The sequence below is a fragment of the Mus caroli genome, chromosome 3 (genome assembly GCF_900094665.2).
Source record: "Mus caroli chromosome 3, CAROLI_EIJ_v1.1, whole genome shotgun sequence".
Taxonomy (NCBI): domain Eukaryota; kingdom Metazoa; phylum Chordata; class Mammalia; order Rodentia; family Muridae; genus Mus; species Mus caroli.
Window position 1 is genome coordinate 91,757,536 of NC_034572.1, and position 18,370 is coordinate 91,775,905.

At 47.7% G+C, this 18,370-nt stretch overlaps 1 protein-coding gene across 8 annotated transcripts in view; it reads right to left on the reverse strand.

Moving 5' to 3' along the window:
• Positions 1-18,370, reverse strand: part of LOC110291038 (myomegalin) — a 198,945-nt gene that overhangs the window by 8,454 nt on the left and 172,121 nt on the right. For 6 of the 8 annotated variants that reach the window (XR_003836187.1, XM_029475071.1, XM_029475076.1 and 3 more), the window contains 11 exons: positions 17,300-17,828; positions 15,277-15,512; positions 13,685-13,736; positions 12,502-12,725; positions 11,751-11,903; positions 9,165-9,350; positions 5,480-5,731; positions 4,549-4,680; positions 3,881-4,000; positions 2,119-2,308; positions 1,445-1,569 (listed from right to left, as the gene is read on the reverse strand). Coding sequence is in view for 7 of the 8 variants with exons in the window: in XM_029475071.1 (XP_029330931.1) it covers positions 1,445-1,569; positions 2,119-2,308; positions 3,881-4,000; positions 4,549-4,680; positions 5,480-5,731; positions 9,165-9,350; positions 11,751-11,903; positions 12,502-12,725; positions 13,685-13,736; positions 15,277-15,512; positions 17,300-17,828 (2,199 nt within the window). In the remaining variant the exon portion in view is untranslated. The remainder of the gene's footprint in view (positions 1-1,444; positions 1,570-2,118; positions 2,309-3,880; positions 4,001-4,548; positions 4,681-5,479; positions 5,732-9,164; positions 9,351-11,750; positions 11,904-12,501; positions 12,726-13,684; positions 13,737-15,276; positions 15,513-17,299; positions 17,829-18,370) is intronic. The other 2 variants (XM_029475072.1, XM_029475075.1) reach the window with 2 other exon arrangements.

Below are 18,370 nucleotides of genomic sequence, written 5' to 3' on the forward strand. Positions count from 1 at the left end.
GTGTGTGTGTGAGTGTGTGTGTGTGTGTGTGGTGCAGGGGAAGGGTGGTCATGAAGAAGCAGCTTCATGGATGAAGGTTCTAGTGTGTTTTCTCTTCCTCTCATTCCAAGTTCTCACTAACTTTTGACTGTTTTTTGAAAAAAAATTTCCAGCATTCATTGCCCTTATCTTCCAGTTGTACCATATCTCTTATCACAATTTTAAATTTTTTGAGATTATAATTATATCATTTCTCCCCTTCCCTTTCAACCATATAACCATCCCCTTCCAGCTCATGGCCTAATTGTTTGACACACACAAACACATGCACACACACACACCTGTTCAGTCCCTATAATGTCACTCCTGTGTTTTCTGGGCTGACCATTTGATGTTGGATAACCAGGTGATGCGCTCTTCCCTAGGGAAGACTATACCTTTGGTGCCTGTGGTCCTCTGCCCAGGGCTGGGGCCTTATTTGCTATCCCTCTTCTGAATTAGCATGGCTATTTCTGCCCTTTATCTCCCCAGTAGTACCTTGTCTCTTTTTCTAAAAACATCTCTACATTTATCCAACATTCTTTCTAGTCTGGAGGTCTCCTAAGTCCTGACTCTAGTATGTTCCACAGACTCAGCATCTTAAAACTCTGTTTGCCCATGGAGCCGTCTTCCTGGAAAGTAAGCTCTGGTCTTGAATTTTAGGCTTTTTATGTGGCAGCAGCCTCCCTTCCCACTGCCCTGACTTCTCACCTCTCCTTTCTTTTGGTTTTGAGTCGGATTCTCCACTTGGGGAAGGGAGGTGGGGTAGATGCTGATGGTATGGGCTGTCATGGTCTGTCCTTCAGCACATGTAAGGATCCTTTCAGATGGTGACAGCCCTTGGGTATTTCTTTATATAAACCATGCTAAAATCTTGCTCCTGATTAAGTTTTTTTTTTTTTTTTAAATTAAGTGGGTGAAATGATTCTTTCAGTCTATCCTTAAGGGCTTAAAACCAGCCTACTGGCTGGTTTTGTGCCAACTTGACACAAGCTGGAGTTATCATAGAGAAAGGAGCTTCAGTTGGGGAAGTGCCTCCATGAGATCCAGCTGTGGGGCATTTTCTCAATTAGTGATCAAGGGGGAAGGGCCCCTTGTGGGTAGGACCATCTCTGGGCTGGTAGTCTTGGGTTCTATAAGAAAGCAAGCTGAGCAAGCCAGNGGAAGCAAGCCAGTAAGTAACATCCCTCCATGGCCTCTGCATCAGCTCCTGCTTCCTGGCCTGTTTGAGTTCCAGTCCTGACTTCCTTTGGTGATGGACAGCAATGTGGACGTGTAAGAATAAATCCTTTCCTCCCCAACTTGTCTCTTGGTCATGATGTTTGTGCAGGAATAGAAACCCTGACTAAGACAGTACCTAGGCTTGATCTGCTCACGTCAGCAGCACCTCACCCTTGGGGTTTGGTGAGAATGGGGGCCCTCATACCTTTCAAGGCCTTCTTGGGATTTTCACAGAGGGACTCGTAGATCTGGAGCTCTGACTGGAGGGACAGGGAGAGCTGCTGTTTCTCTTCGCACTGTTGTTGCAGGAGGGCCAGCTTGTGCTGCAGCCTGCCAAGAAGAGGTTTACTGAGCCAAGTGGGAGAAATGAGCCGCGAGCCAACCTTTGCCTCAGTTGGCCTGGTGGGATGGCCTGGCCATCACATTCATTTAGCAGACTCTGGGGCAGGTAAAGTTAGTTAGCCTGAAGTTGGGAACACTAGCTTTGTGTGCAGGCAGCAGTGTAAGCACACTACAGGCCCCTCTCTGCCCTACAGTGCTCTCCACACTGACAGAAAGATGCAGGGCTTCCACTGGGATAACAACTTGCAGTTTATGGCAAGAGTGATGTCATGCATCTAGTGAGAAGGGTGGGACTGCTCTCCTGCCAGTCTCTGACAGATGGAAACCTCTAATAGGATTTCATCTCTCTACTTCATAGTATAAAAAAGCTATTTTTTTTTTTTTTGGCTCAAATAGAGTCTTCCTTTTGCTTCCTTTTGACCAGTGAGGCAGGAATAGTAAAGAAGGAACTGAGGTTCCCAAAGGAGGAAACTACTGATTTGTCAATATCCCTTCTGCACTGAGAAGCTGGCCAGTTCGTATCAAGGCCCCACCTACCTGGAGTTGTTTTCCTGGAGTGACAGCCTCTCCTCTCGGAACTGCACGATCTCATCCTGCTTCTCCTGCAAGTCTTCTAGGAGCTGCTGCCGCTCAGCCTTCTGCTGCTCCAGCTCCTTCTCCAGCTCCTGAAGCTGGGATCTGGAGGAGAGCAGAGCCTCCCGCAGGTGATCCATTTCCTGGGAGTGTCCTGATGAGCGGGACACAGGGGTATTTATGTCATGGCCTGAAGCCCATGAGAAAGACAAACCCAAGCACACGTGAGGCCAGGGGAAGGAAGGTCCCGTGTGGCCGAGCAGTCTGGCTTAGTGGACCCTACGTACTAGGGGTTGGGTGGCAGTGGTGGTTGTGGTATCTGACCCTCCATTTAAGAACACCTGCCCTAGCTCTTAGAGGAGACAGCGTGTTCCCGAAGCTCAGCGTTTTCTAGGTGTTTGTGGGCAGCTATTCAACTGTACTCCTCCAGTCTTATCAAAGACCAGCACTGATTTCTTGTTTGTGGTTTTTAGAACATATTCTTTTTCAATTCTTTTGAAAATATGGACAGCTGGTGTTTTCTGGCCATGTGATACCTCTCTGGTCAAAACTTCTTGAAGATGATCTGTAGGGACTCTTTATATAAGGGCAGTCCTTGGGTATAACTGTGTTCATTTGGAACTCTTACTATTTCCTATCTGTGAAGCTGTCCTCCTCTGTCCCAGCATGCACTGGTAGATTAATCTCTCTGCCTTGCCCTCATCCAGCAGTCTTAGTCATCCTCCAGCAAGGGCCCTGCCTCTCATGTCTTTCTGAACTGACTTAGTGCAAAAGTACTAAGGAGTTTCCTTAGAAATAGTTCTTCTCGTCTTTTGCCTCCACAAGGACTCTTTCATTCTGGATTTAATCCTTTGATATATCGCTCTTAAGTCTTTTAATGGCCATTAAGTAGATTTTTTGTAAATACAAATCATTTGTTACTAGTTATACATTGATTTAATCAAGTCAATTAATACTATGTAATTTGCCTCTCAGGCCACATAGGCAATAATCCCCACTTATAGATGACCATTAGGTAGGGTTGGGAAAGTTCTAGAGGACATGGAACCATAGGAGGACCGCCGGAGAGCAGCCTGAAGAGGACTGTAGGGAAAGGCAGAGGAATGGCAGAACAGGACCCAGACAGCTGCCCAGAGCTGTACTTATTCAAGGCCGTATGAGAAAATACAGACACGCATGATCTCTGGTCTTATGGTTCCAATCAGCTGTGAGCAGACAGAAGGGGATGGATTCCAAACTGACAGGACAGGCACTGTTATTGAATGTAGGCAGGCTTTCAAAAGGGATAACCTTCCTAGAGCCATTCTGTCTTAGAACCTAGGAGCCTGAGGGCGAGGGTTAGGATCTCTTATGGCAGTGGTTCTCAACCTTCATAATGCTGAAACCCTTTAATACAGTTCCTCATGCTGTGGTGACCCCCAGCTATAGAGTTATATTTGTTTTTACTTCATAACTGTAATCTTGCTTCTGTCATGAATCGTAAAACGTCTGTGTTTTCTAAAGGTCTTGGGCAACCCCTGTGAAAGGCTCACTTGACCCCCTCAAAGGGTCTTGAATCACAGGTTGAGAACCACTGCCTTGGGGAGTAGCCCTTTGAAGACAGATTAGCAATGTGAATATTGGGCTGGTAACTAAACCTTCTCTTTGCTTTTTCCAACTGGTGAGTGCCCTGGCGAGGATAGAGATAGTCCTAGGAGGACTGTAAGTCTGGGCTTACACAACCTACCTCTGGAAGCATGGCTGAGCCGTGTCTGCAGGCTTTGGTTTTCTTCCCTTAGGGCTCTGTTCTCATTGTAGAGCTGAGGCATGGACTCCAGGCCCTGACTGTAGAAGTGAGAGGTGGAACCTGTCCCGGACAACACACACGTCCCATGTCACATCCCCTCAAAGATCTGCTGTCCCAACCCAGCAGCAAGCTCCAGCCCTCAAGGCCTGGGATTAACTTGAGCACAATGGCTGGATGCTGAGGGTGTGTGTGTGTTTTCAGTCTTTGTGTGCACCCAGCACTTGTACCCATTATATCAGTGTAGGAAGGGTCTCCTAACTCGCTGGGGAGGAATAAGCAGTTGCAGATACAAAGAGTGACATCCAAATGACAACATCTTGTAGGATGGGAGAGTTAGGGACTAATGGCCTCCTGAGTGAAGTGGGTCGGGGGTAGGTCTTCATAGACCTGTCTCTACTGGTTACCAGTCACAAGGACACGGTGCATATAAACAGGTTAAGGACGAGAGGCCAGATCTTTGCCTGAGGAAAGTCAGTCTCTGAGCTCAGAGTGCACAGCAGAAATAACGGCTCCCCATACCCTCCAACCCTCGCCTGACTGTGACAATCCAGTAAAGAGTTTCGGACTGATTAGAAAAGCGTGAGGCTCTGCCTAGTGGCCTTGCCTACCGTTTTCTCGGGCAGTGGAGCTGAGCCTGTGCTGCAGCTGCTCCCGCAGCCGGTCATTGACACATATGGACTCCTCCAGGCGCTGGCGCAGGTTCCGGATCTCACCTAAATGCTCTTCCAACAGGTCAGCGCCTGCAGCCATCATCCCCGGACAGGGCAGAAGCAGGAGACACAAGGCTGGTTACTAGGGTGAGGTGAGCTCTGCCAGTGGACAACCCAGCCTGCCCCCCCCAATGTCGCCTTCCTTTTGCCCACAGTGTCCTTTCACACAGTCAATCAGCTCCACTTAGTGACACGAGAGCTTCGTGACCATAGGGTGGCCCCTTGCTAAGGAAAGCCCACGGGCCTCCATTCTCAGCAAATGGGAGCTTCAAATAACTGAGAAAATAACCGACAGATCTAACTAAGCCCAACTGCCGTCTGGAAAGGCGGATCCACCTCTCGGGTGTGGTTTTGGGGGTGAAAAGGAAGGCCTTACTGCCTTTTTTTTTTTTTTCAATTCCTTTTCCTGTTAAGCTACTCAATAGTTTTTAGCAAAATCCATTCTTTCCCACCTAGAGAAAAGACCTAAGGTAAAAACCACATGCCTTCAACCTACCAATCGTAGCTAAGGACTGATGCTCGATGCTTTCACATGTTACTTTTAGTCAGGCAGGAAGAAGGAATCCCCTGCATGGTTCTAGGACCCCGAAGGACCCAGGAGAGGCTGCACTGCTAGGTTATAAGTGGACTGGCTCACTTCCGGCTTTCTCTCAGAAATTCAGTTTCTTGCTGTTGGGACCGAGCTGCACTGTGCTTTTTGCCTTAGTTACGCCCTTCTACCTGCTGTGACTGGATTTTGTGCATAGAGCATGTATGAGGGGTAGAGACTGTTGTATCCTTTCTATGTATTTCCTGACCGAGGAGAGAAGGTCCCAGCTCTGTACCTTACCTGTGGGTTTGGAGTTAAGCTGGTACATCGAGGAGCCTGAGGACAGCTCCCCAGAGATGCTCCCTTTCTGGGGTCTCATCATGTCCCACTGGCCGCTGCTTCCCAGGTATCCAGGCTCTAGGATTCGTCCCAGCTCTATGGTGCCCCTTGTTGGAGAGTGAGGCTGAGCAGGGTTGATGTAGTGAGGAGAGCTAGCTTCAGTGTGGTTGCTGAGCAGCGTGGATGTAGAGGCGGGAGGGGCAATGCTAACACCTAGGCAGATAGAAACACCATGAGAGAGGGTATCAGCAGCCAAGAGCGGTAAGGGAATCAAGATGGCTGAGAATGGAGAGTAGCAATGGACACGGGGTCAGGGAGAGGACAGGAGGAAGTTAGTACCCCAGTTCATCACAGAATATCAGTTAGATATTAGATAGTAAGACTCAAAGCCTCAAGCCTGACTTTCACCCTCTGCATTTTTGAGCAGGAGACACCCAGAGGAGAGTCTGAAAAGCCCAGGGGTCCACTCCTCATTCCTCCTGTTATTCTTCACGATCAGATACAGGAAGTAGGAGACATCCTATAGTTAGGGATAAAGAATGTGATGGGCTATCTGACTGGGCACACCCACAAGTGGTAGCATCTGTTTGCCTGTGCTTGCCTTTGCCCAACGCTAACCAGTTGGTTTTTCTGTGCCTCCTTCAGGGAGACAGGGGATATGACTTTTCCAGATTGAAGAACTCTTTGTTCACGTTGGAAAACCTCCTGTATAAGAAAAGTTGTGATCTGGGTCCCCTCCACCACCATCAAACCTTAAAGCAATGGTTTTCAACCTGTGGACTGCAACCCGTTTGGGGATAAATGACCCTTTCACAGAGGTTGCACATCAGATATTTACATTACGATTCATAACAGTAGCAAAATTACAGTTATGGAGTAGCAAGGAAATAATTTTATGGTTGGGGGTCACCACATGTATTAGAGAGGATAAAGACCATTGACTTAACGAACCACCAAGCACATCCTAAGGAGGGCAGCGGGACATCCTCTTCCCTAGGATGATGCTTTCAAAGACCCTACGAGGCCTCTCATTGAGCACTGTAAGCAGAGGCAGGAGTTCAGGTGATATCCTTTATAGCCTGTTTCTGATCTATCTAGGAATGTCTAAAAGGAGGGTCCCTATGCAGGGTTTAGATTACTACTTCTGTTTTTTAAAGCCAAGAACAGGGAAGGAGTGTTGGGGGTGGGTGTGTGTGTGTGTGTGTGCGCACAAAGGGATGCACAAGGCCATAGTTCAGTGTGGAAGGCTGATTTCTTCCAATGATTATCAACACAGGCAAAGTAGACAGGCGGCTCCCTCTAAGCAAACAGGATTGAGGCCATTCATCATTTCCTCCAAGCATATTAGACTCTGGGCAAAGATTGGTACAACTACAACTGCTACTGACAGATTTTCATCCTTAATTAGAATTAGTTCTCACATCTGCTAGAATCGCCTAAGGTAATCACACACACACACACACACACACACACACACACACATCTGGGCTACCACAGATGCATATTGAGCACTGGACATTTAGGAAAGTCATCTCAGGAGACTTTAACAAGCTGTAACTTTGAGAAGTATTGTGGTTTTTTCTTTTTCTTCCATTATTATAGTCACTCATTAGGCTTAAAGCAGAGGAGACTAAGGATTTCAGCATTTATACTTTTCAGTGGGGACTTAACAAAAATAAGATTTCCTATTCCTTTCATACCTGATGCTACCGTAGCCCTAAACAAGGCAAGGACCAAGAGAGGCTTTAAGTCCATTGGTACCAATGATTGGTATCTTTGTGATCCAGTTTCCTCCAGTTACACATACAGAGCATGCAAAGATAACATGTCAGGAGCTCTTAGCCCCCCACGCACCTGGGAAGCTTCCATGTGCCAGTGTCTACATGGAAAAGTGATTCACAATAGACAGTGAGTACTGGGTGATGGTCCCTCAGAGAGAACCATGCCTACAGATGGGAAAAGGAAGGGCTACAGTATTCTTTAGAAAGGCTGGGCTCATCTGAACCAACATCAAGGGCCTGAGACTGTAACTCCAACCCACGATGCACGGGGTTTTCCTTCCATTTTTTCCTTTCCACAAAGATCTGTTGACAGTCATAAAAAGGTACAGAAAAGGGGGATGGAGAGAAGGAAATAGAAGCCAAAAAATGTTTATGCCATCTCAACACAAGATTTGTTGGTGCCAGAATTGGCTAACAGAACAGACTTAGGTCGTCATAAGTCCTAGACAATCAGCTGGTCTCTAAAGAGAAAGAGAACTCAGCTCTAAAGAATAGCCAGAGTGTTTCCACTGGGCTCTGCCCATAGCCTAAGCATCGGGGCATCTAAACTATCCTAGTGCAAAGGTATGGGGGAAATCACACAGCAGATGCAGAAGACAGGCTCCAAAGCCATCTCTCATCTCTCCCACTAGGCCATTACCTTGAGTCTTTGCTGCCTGCTCTAACTCCATGCACTGCACGGGACTCTTGGGAGGCTCAGGCAAGACTATAGTAGTGTTGGGTAAGCTCTACACTGATGTTCTGGAGAAATACTGGTTTGAGAAGAGTTACCTAAGATTTCATAGCCAACAGAATTGCCAATGTTTCCTGAAAACTTGGCATGGTCTCATGGATTCTATAAATCGAGCTGGGTGTGCATTAGACAAACTATCCATTTTGGGGGTTGACAAAAAAACAAAAACAAAAACAAAAAGAAAACCCCCAAGCTGATCCAAGTGCCATCAGAGGCTTTGCAGATTTAAACTCCAGGCTGTGATCTGTGGCCAGTAAATACCCCAGGTGTGGAGACTCACCCCAGGTGTGGAGACTCACTCCAGGTGTGGAGACTCACCCCAGGTGTGGAGACTCACCCCAGGTGTGGAGACTCTGCTCACTCAGGCTCTGTCACAGGCACAGAATGTGACTTGAGCATAATTCTCAAACTCTTTCTAGTTGTTTTGAAAAATCATTCTTTTTTTTTTTTCTACACCTGAAGTGATCACGTGCCTCATCTTACAGTGAAGCATCAGTGCACACACCCAGCAGATCCCCTTTCTATGAACTCTGCAGTCCCTTCCGATTCACCACTTGTAGAGTCAGAGGACAGAATTCACAACCATCACAGCCTGAGCTTACGAGTCCCATGTCCTTTGGGGGCTAGAATGAACCTTGAACAACAAGAAAAGATGCTCTACCCAACTCTGCCTCTGAATCTTGACACCACCCTTTGTATGTTACGACAATGATGTTGGACACTTAACTAAGAGCAGTCTGCAGCAAGAGATATGACTGCCCTCAAAAGCAGTCAATGAATGTGGCTATCTCTTTAATAGCTATGTCTCCCCACAAGGGCAAAGCATAACTTCCTTATCCCAACTGCCAGTAAGTGCTTCCCAGCCTACCAGGGATACACACTAACATATATGCCAACTCTGTTAGCATTCCATGAGTGCCAGGTCTCTGAATACCTCCCATAGCTGATGTGCACACCCCAGAGACAAGAGCAGATGCATTTCAGACAAGAAGCAAGCAAGCTTTCCCTCCATCTGCCGCTGCCTTTGACCCGTGCTTCGTTTTTCCCTTTGCCACCATCAAGCCAAAGCCATGCAGAGCAACCACGAAGGGGCTACCACTCATAAGCACACCAAGGCGACAATGGTGCTCACTTTCTCCCAGCTGCTTCTGCAGCATCTGCAGCTCTTGTTGAGCCTCAGCCAAGGACACCATCGGTGTCTCACAGCAACCCAGAAGGGGAGGCCCAGAGGGGCTGAAAGGCACGAAGCTGGGCAGAGCGGAGTGCATTGGTGTCTGGGAAAGGCTAGCCGGCTTGGGTATGGAGTGAAAGTGAAAGCCTAGAAAGAAAGAGTTAGGGAGAGAGGAAACATTAGAAAGCAAGAGAAAATCGGAGAAGGTCGACCGTTCCCTGATCACGTGGCCTCACTTGCTGCGGTGTGGCCTAAGCCAGTAAGGCCAAGTTACTTCTAAGAAGCAGCCTGGTAGGTCTCTCCTCCTTATCCCTTTTCCAGGCTCACCTGCATATGTAGCCTTTGTTCCACATGGAGGCAGTTGACTACACAGGCAAGATGGCATGGCTCATCCCTACCAAACATCAGGATGGCTCTACTTATTTCCTCAAAGGCCCCCAAGATGCTGGTCCTAGGATGTGCCAGCCCTCTCTCTGGGAAAAGACTATCCATCCCATTCATCGAGACCTATTTTTTTTTTAACTGCATCAGGATCATCCTGGGGAGGGCAGACTAGACCAGGCATTACTATTCGGTATAGTCTGTCTGGGAACACACTTTAGAAATCTAAAGCAGTGTGTTCACTCATGAGAAACAGCCATGGGGGCATGGCTGAGTGAATGGCCTGCAGAGCTGGCTGAGAGAACTATTTAATATTTTTTTTATCAGCGTATATTCATTGAGTAGAGGGTGGGCTGCATTGTGACGTGTCTGTACACTTGTGTGATATACTATGATCATATTCTCCCAGGAGGGTATTTACAGTCTTGTTTGCCCTCCTTCCTTCCCAGCCCCCTTCTGAAAAGGTTCCCTTTTTCTCCTTTTCTTTCTGCCCCTTCCTTTGACAAGATCTTACAATGCGGTATAGACGAGCCTCAAGTCACCATGATAACTCCTAAGTGTATCACCAACTCTCAGTACACCCAGAGCTGCCTTACTGCAGAATAGTAGAGTGATAAACCCTGGGAGTGGAGGCCAGAAGTTAAAAAACAAAACACAACACAACGTTTCCCTTAGAGATCCACGTAGTCCCTGGGCAGCCAAATCTTTAGAAACATTGTGGAAAAAAAAAATCTAATGTTTTAATCTGTTTTCCCTTCCCAGTGGGGAGCAGGGCAGAAATCAAGACTATCTTGAGGAGGAGGCCTTATGTACAAGACCTGACAACATCTACATCATTGGTCCCATGGTGTTGATGCTGCATTAGTGATAGTGCACACAGCCAAACTGCATTTGTAGAGACACAGCCCAGGGATCGTTTAGGAAGGCATTGTGGTGTTAAAACCACTGATCTTAGGCTCCCTTTGAGGTGAAAGCATTTAGGCAGGTTGTCTGTGCATTTAGGCAGGATGCCTTGGTTCAGCTGCTGTTCGCTCAGACCCAGAAGCCCAGAGCCCAGGCGCAGGTATATAGCCGCCTCGCTCAAGACTGTGGTTGAATTGCCCTTGGGAAAGGTGAAGGTGGCAGAAAATAGGACCATGCTTTTCTGGGACTCAGACCTCATCACACACTACATGAAGGTAGCCAGCCATAGAGGAAGGCAGAGAGCAGAGACTGGCCTTTCTCGGCCATCTCTGAAGCAGAACTGTGAGCCATCAATAAACCCTCTGACAGCTATGCTGAGACGTGAAACTGAATGTTTTCCTTTCACTGTCGCCAAAATACATATGCACCATCCACAACGCCATCGATGGTGATATAAGACAAGCAGCATTTAACTCTGAAGTTAGCCGCATCACCCACTGTACTGGCTGGTTTTGTGTGTCAACTTGACACAGGCTGGAGTTATCATAGAGAAAGGAGCTTCAGTTGGGGAAGTGCCTCCATGAGATCCAGCTGTTAGGCATTTTCTCAATTAGTAATGAAGGGGGAAGGGCCCCTTGTGGGTGGGACCATCTCTGGGCTGGTAGTCTTGGGTTCTATAAGAGAGCAAGCTGAGCAAGCCAGGAGAAGCAAGCCAGTAAGTAACATCCCTCCATGGCCTCTGCATCAGCTCCTGCTTCCTGACCTGCTTGAGTTCCAGTCTTGCATCTTTTGGTGATCAACAGCAATGTGGAAAGTGTTAACTGAATAAACCCTTTCCTCCCCAGCTGCTTCTTGGTCATGATGTTTGTGCAGGAATAGAAACCCGGACTATGACACCCACAGAAAAAGCACTGGACTGGTTAAGTAGGTAATATGCACAGGATAGTAGATGTTTCTTTCTTTTCTTTGGCTATTGTAATCCTATAAAAATGTTGGCTGCTCCCCAGGGTGAGTGAGAGAAACTAAGGTGCTTATTTAAAAAGCCAGCTATTCGTCAAAACCAGTCCACAGATCAAAGCTTATTACAGATTTCTTACTTTCTAATTTTTAAAAACCAAACACAGATGTTAAAAGAGAAAGGCCTCTTGATTTGGGTAAGACATGATAGATTTTGGCTTCCAGCAGTTTCCACCCTTCTCCCTGAAGGAAACCAAGCAGGCAGCTGAGAGAGACGAAGCTACTGCCCCACTGGCTTTTGCATACCTGGATGGGCCTGGCTGGCCTCCTTAGGGGGATTCTGGGGAGTTGGCAAGCTGATGGGGCTGCTGCTGGACTCGCCCTTAAGCCCCTGAGATGCACTGGCTGCTGATGGGTTAGAAGACAACACAGGAGAATGACTCGAAAGATGGATGGAGTCTACAAAACCCGTGAAGGAAAGAAAACGCTTGGTGTTCTACAGAGAACTGGAACCCAGGCCTTGTATCATCCAGGGGTACCAGGGCCGGAGGCTGGCTGTCATGGAAGGTCCCAGGGACAAGGACCTATTGCAGTATTTATTTTCTTGCTTTCAGATAGCTCCTTCAGTAAGAGAACTGCCCTTGGGGGGCAGAGGGAGTTGAGAACCTGGAAATCCTGAGGGAGCTCCTGTGGCAGAGGCTCTGGGAGCCCACAGATTCTCAGGGGCCACTGTGCCAAAACTGCAAGGACATAGGGCGCTCCATCTTAAAGAAGGAGGTCTAGCAGACAGAATCAATGAGAAGTAAAGGTTGGCCACCATCTTCTCACTTGGAATTACATGTCCTCATGTGCCTGGTGGCAGGACTCAGAGTGACAGATACTGGTAGAGTCAGGGACAGAGCATGGATCCGAACCCTGGGGAGCCTGTGCTTGGGACTTGGTCCCAGAGCCATGTTTCATTCAGCCTGCTACACACCAAAATGGACTATAAGGCCTGGATCCCAAGGTCTCCTCTCAGTCTAGACAGAGAAGGTACCACTCTGATGGTGGAGGCTACCTGAGTGACTGGGTGAGGGTTTCTTCTCTTCATAGTGTGTGTACTCGCTGGCTACATCCATGTCAGAGCAGGCTTCTATGTCATCCGACAGGAAGGATGTGGTGCTGGCGGAGCGGTGGGAGTCAGACACGGCATGGCTGCTTGGGGGTGAGAGAGACCGGGTATCCAGCTTGGCCTGCAGGACCTCAATCACTTTCTCTTTCTCCTGTAGTTCCCTGCTGAGCCTGGTGGGGAAGGAACAGGCCACAGGTGAAGCCAAGGTAACCCAGGCCAGCTAGTCTTCACTAAAGCCCACAGGGAAATCCACATAAGCCAAGGGCACCATTCTGGGCATGGAGGGTATGTGTGCCATGAACAGCTAGGTGGCAGTAGCTATTATGCAGTAGACAGGCTACATTCTGAGCACCAGCAGGGGTCCCTTAGGGCGTGGTGACTTAACTAGACAGCAGCAGTCTAAGGACTATTAGCATCTCCAACAGGTATAAAAATCAAAGGGAGCCTTGAAAAATGTGGAACAAAACATTGTCACAGCATCCAAAACTAGGACAAGTGGCTTCAGCTGTTTGGTTCAATTTGTAGGCCCTTTGTGTATCGCTGACAGATGAGAAACAACAACAACAACAACAAAAGCCACAAATGCCATGTCCCTTACCACAGGCATGTTTGAGAAGGACTTAAAGGGTCTGAGGCACAATCATGACACAAAGAGGTCAGACCAGTAGCCACAAATGACCCTGAGCCAGTGAGTGCGTGAACACTACAAACTGACTGTTTTCCCTGAGGAACTGCGGCCTTCCAGGGATCTACACCATCTGGGCCTCTTTCTCTATATACTCTCATGGGATTCTTCTTTCTCCAAGGACACTGAGGGACTACTAAGCTAGCTGTCAATAAAACCCCAGGCAGGCCAACCTTGCAGGAAACTCCTGGGGTGGGGAGCAGGGAGGGGAAGTGGGCTCTTGATACACACACATGGTTCAGCCGTGGATCAGGCTGCTTCTAGCTTACCATACCTGAAACATCACTGCAGCAAAAAAATCATATCAAAAGAAAAGAAAGAATTTGGAAGCAAACCTCTGAGTGTTCAGTGAACTACTGCATTAATCTCGTCCACTTCCCCTCCTCATCTGTTAGTGTGGGGTTACCCTGACTGGATCCTTTAACTGACTGCCTTCAGAATTACCTGAGGGCCAGTGGCTCAAGCCCAGCTTCTTCCTTTTCACTCTTATGATCCTCTGAAAATCAAATTTAAAAAGTAACAAGTTAAATGGGTTCCATGTCACACCTTAGAAAGCACAGGTCCCACAAAGACATGGAATAACTATTATGCCACACATAAGTTCAGGAGAGTTACTTTGAGTGTTCAAACTATGTCTCTGTGTGTGCACATGTATACATACACATATGTGTGTGTGCATGTATGTACATATGTGTCGTGTGTGCACATGCATGTGTATGCATGTAATACATGTGTGTATGTGCACATGGACGTGTATGTGTACATATAGGGTTAAGGTTAGAATGTAGTTTGTGTGTCTTGTGTACATGTGCACGTGTGTTCATGTGTGGGCATATATGTGTGAGAGTGTTCATGCTTGTTGAGGCTGGGGACAACCTTGGGTATTATTGATCAGAGGAGCCATTCTCCACTTTTCCCATATTTTTTGAGACAGTCCCTCACTGAACTTGGACTCACCAACTAAGCAAGTCTGGCCAGCAAGCCCAGGGGACCCATCTGTCCCTGGCTCTTCAGGGCTATGGCAACAAGTGTGTGCTGCCATCTACATTTATGTAGATTCTGGGGACTGAACCTAGGTCTTCCTGCTTGCCAGGCTTAGCACTTTACTAACCAAGCTATGTCTCCAGCCCTGAGTTATGTCCTTTTCATCAGCATAAATTAACTATACAAAATGATGGACTTCATCGTAAGCCTTCCACAGATGTACATAAGGCCTGTGATCATAAAGGCCTCTGTTGCCCACACTTATCCCCACCCCTCCTGCTGGGCGCTGTTCTCTAAGCTTGGCCTCCCTCTGTCATGCTTGCCATTACTAATATTTTTAGATTGTTTCCTGACTCCACGTGTGAGGGAACACCCGTGATAACACTTCTTTAGTGTGGGGAGCAGGTAGCTCACCTAATCTCACCAGGTAGACTGCTCCCTGACACGGACATCACAACCAGGACTTCATATGTCTAAATCAGGGCTAATACCTGAATGTATTTTTTCTCACTGATCACAAGATACTTCCCCAGCTATTCTCTGGAATTTTTCAGCCTCCACATTCTGTGGCAGACTGACTCCCACATACAAGGGCGTGTGACCGTAAACTCATATCAGCCTTTCTATCTGAGACAAGTCCCTTTTTCCTGTAGGTCGACCCAAACTCCTAATTTTCTACGTCAGGCTCCTGAGTCCCGGGATTTTGGAGTGTGCCAGTATACATGGCAGTACAGCCGTAACTGCCATTCTCGGTGCTGCTCATCCGAGTCCTGAATCAGAAATGGCCCTCAAGACATGAAGGGATCCAGGCAATGGTGGCATACACCTTTAATCCCAGCACTTGGGAGGCAGAGGCAGGTGGATTTCTGAGTTTGAGGCCAGCCTGGTCTACAAAATGAGTTCCAGGACAGCCAGGGCTACACAGAGAAACCCTGTCTCAGAAAAAAAAAAAAAAAAAAAAGACATGACGGTCACCTGGCCTGTGGAACACAATGCTGTTGTGGACAAATGGTGGCCACCTGAGCCTAGGACTGTCCCAGTGGATGGCTTACTTGTGCTGAGTTTGCTGGTGAGCCTCTCCGTCAGCTGACCTCCCTGGGCTAGTTGCTCCCGGAAGCTCTGGCCCAGGTAGTAGTCAATGTCGTTGCTCCTAAGGAGGTCCTCAAAAGATTTTACAGTATCTTTTGCATGTTGGGTGAGAAGATAACATATCCCCCTCCCTTCTCGTATCTTTTGACGCAGATATGATAGTTCTCGGGCCTGATCCTGAATCAAGGAATCGTATTTTCTAGTACAGGAAAGAGAAGAGAGAGGAAGAATGAAAAACTGACTGATAAGTTACAGAAGCTCCTTAGGGATGTCCTCTGTCCCTAAGGAGCTCCCAGCTCAGAATCCTACTATCTATCCGTGGAAGGTGTACTGGCTGGTTTTGGGTGTCAACTTGACACAGGCTGGAGTTATCACAAAGAAAGGAGCTTCAGTTGGGGAAGTGCCTCCATGAGATCCAGCTGTAAGGCATTTTCTCAATTAGTGATCAAGTGGGAGGTCCCCTTGTGGGTGGGACCATCTCTGGGCTGGTAATCTTGGTTCTATAAGAGAGCAGGCTGAGCAAGCCAATAAAGAACATCCCTCCGTGGCCTCTGCATCAGCTCCTGCTTCCTGACCTGCTTGAGTTCCAGTCCTGACTTCCTTTGGTGATGAACTGCTGTATGGAATTGTAAGCTGAATAAACCCTTTCCTCCCCAACTTGCTTCTTGGTCATGATGTTTGTGCAGGAATAGAAACCCTGACTAAGACAGAAGGTGTTTAAGGTAAATCTCATGCCAAGAAGCTACTGCACCCAAACACTTAAAGGATGCCATTGTTCTTAGATCCTCTAAAATGTTAGCCTTATGCTCAAAACTAAACCATAAATCCTGTGGGAGAAAAGAAATCCCTACATTTTACCTCTCATAGAGCTCCAATATAGTTGGACACAGTAGCACAGTAGCTACTCTATAAATATTTATAATTTCTTAAATTCTAGGCTCCTCTAGGACCTTCTCTATCTTCTGGTTCAAATCTTATTAGAGTCATGAATTTCTTCTATGCATAGTACTGTGGCAGATGGCATTTTTCAAAGATAGTAATAATCGGTCTCTCATGCTATTTGCTCTTGTGGGACATGGCTTTGCTAGTCCTCCACCAGCAAGAAAGGTTATTCTCTATGTAAGAAGAGCTGGAAGGTTCTGTCCCTGTGTGAACCTAGACAACACAATGGAGGCTTCCAAGTGGAGGAGTAGTTCTTCACCTGCCTGGCAAGATCTACTTCCTGTCCTAGATTCTAGCTTTCACACAGAAGCAACCCCACCAAAGACTACCTCACCATGCGAAACCAGAGTCAGAGGAGACATCCTCGAGGTCAAAGAAGGAAGCCTAAGGCATGGATAGAGAATCCATGCTCACCTCAGAAAGGCCTTTGGTACTCTGACCTCAGCTTCTGTCTGATGGGAGGCTCAGTTGAATCAAGTCAGCCCAGAGAATGATGAGAGATGGGAAAGCCGCTGTCTTGGAATGGTTTGTTACTTAGCATTAATCAGGACAGAGGCTGTGCTGTATGTCTGATCAGTATTTTTCAGCATAAAGTATCGGGAATCATGATAACTGAAGCTAGTATTGAGAGTTTACTATATGGTGGACACTACTTTAAGCACTAGATGAGCAGTCAATTAAGCCCAAAGCCTGTCCTGGAGTTGGGTTCCCTTTTCTCTCCACTTCATAGGTAAGCCAACAGACTGGGAACAGTTGCGTGTTTTGCACAGCTCCTAAGTTGCAGAAGTAGCATTTCAAGTCAGGCACCTGGGACTAGTTTCACCACTACCCTATACTGCTTATACCATTGTCGTGTTTTTAACATCTGTAACAGGACAGCCCAGAGATCTGCCACCACCATCTGATGTGGTGCTAGCTGTGCCTGTCCCCATGTTCCCTCAGCTCAACCACCTTTTAGATAAGTCCCCTTCTGATGGCTGCCCTGTTCCTAGTACAGACTTAGACATCACTCAAGCTGAAGGCCTGAACAGTTCCCCTGCTTACCCAGGCCACGAGGCAGACCTCAGCTCCTCGGCCAGCTTCCCCTCTAGTCCAGTTTTGGGGAGCTGGGCCTCCAGTTGGGATACTCGCTGGATGAGACTCTCTAGATCCTTTTTGGCCTGGAGCCCTGGAGGGTAAAAAGCCCCGGTGCCATCTGACAGCCACCCCTCATCTTCATCAGTCACGCTGTGGGGTGAAGCCCCCTCAAGGGTTGCCACGGCTCTCAGCTTGCGGGGTCTCTCCAGACTTGATGAGTAGTCGCTTGTGGCAGACAGGGACCGGACCCGGCTCCTCAGGTTCTGAATGACCTTGTTGGCATTCTGTAGTTGGGCTTTCAGGTCTCGGATGTCCTTCCTCAGGAGAGAGCTGTCGTCCGAAGTTCCATGTGCCCGGAACTCCTCTTGCTTTCCCGGCTTGTTCTCCAAGGGCTTCTTCGCAGGTGGGCTGACCAAGACAGGGTCCAGGTACCCCTGCTCAGAGCACAGCCCCTCCACGAGCACCACGGGCCTCAGGTTACTGTGTTCCTCACACTCTGAAAGAGACAGAAACATCTTGAAGAGAAGCTGGACATGCTGCTGTGGACTCTCTGTTGAGGTGGGAAGTAGGCTGGTCACAGGACTAAGTACTGGGATAAAACCCAGAGCAGTGCTTCCTTTAGGTCTGGCTGTAGATAGGCATTGCCATTTAGCATTTCTTGCTAAACAGCACTGTGAGCAAGATACAGTCACATTTTAATCTTGTTGACTGGAGAACCCAAAATTCAGTGACAGGACAGTGAGTCAGTCACAGACTACATACACTGAAGACCCAGTGTGCACGGAACTCCTCTTGCTTTTCCAGTGTCCTGTGTCCTTAATGCACAAGTCAGTCAGTGTCTCTTAAGTGAGATATTAACAAAGCCTCTTGTAGGCTGGAGAGATAGCTCAGTGGTTCAAAGCACTGGCTGCTCTTCCAGAGGTCCTGACTTCAATCCCAGCAACCACATGGTGGCTTACAACCATCTGTAATAGGATCTGATGCCCTCCTCTGGTATATCTGAAGACAGCGACAGTGTATTCACATGAAATAAATAAA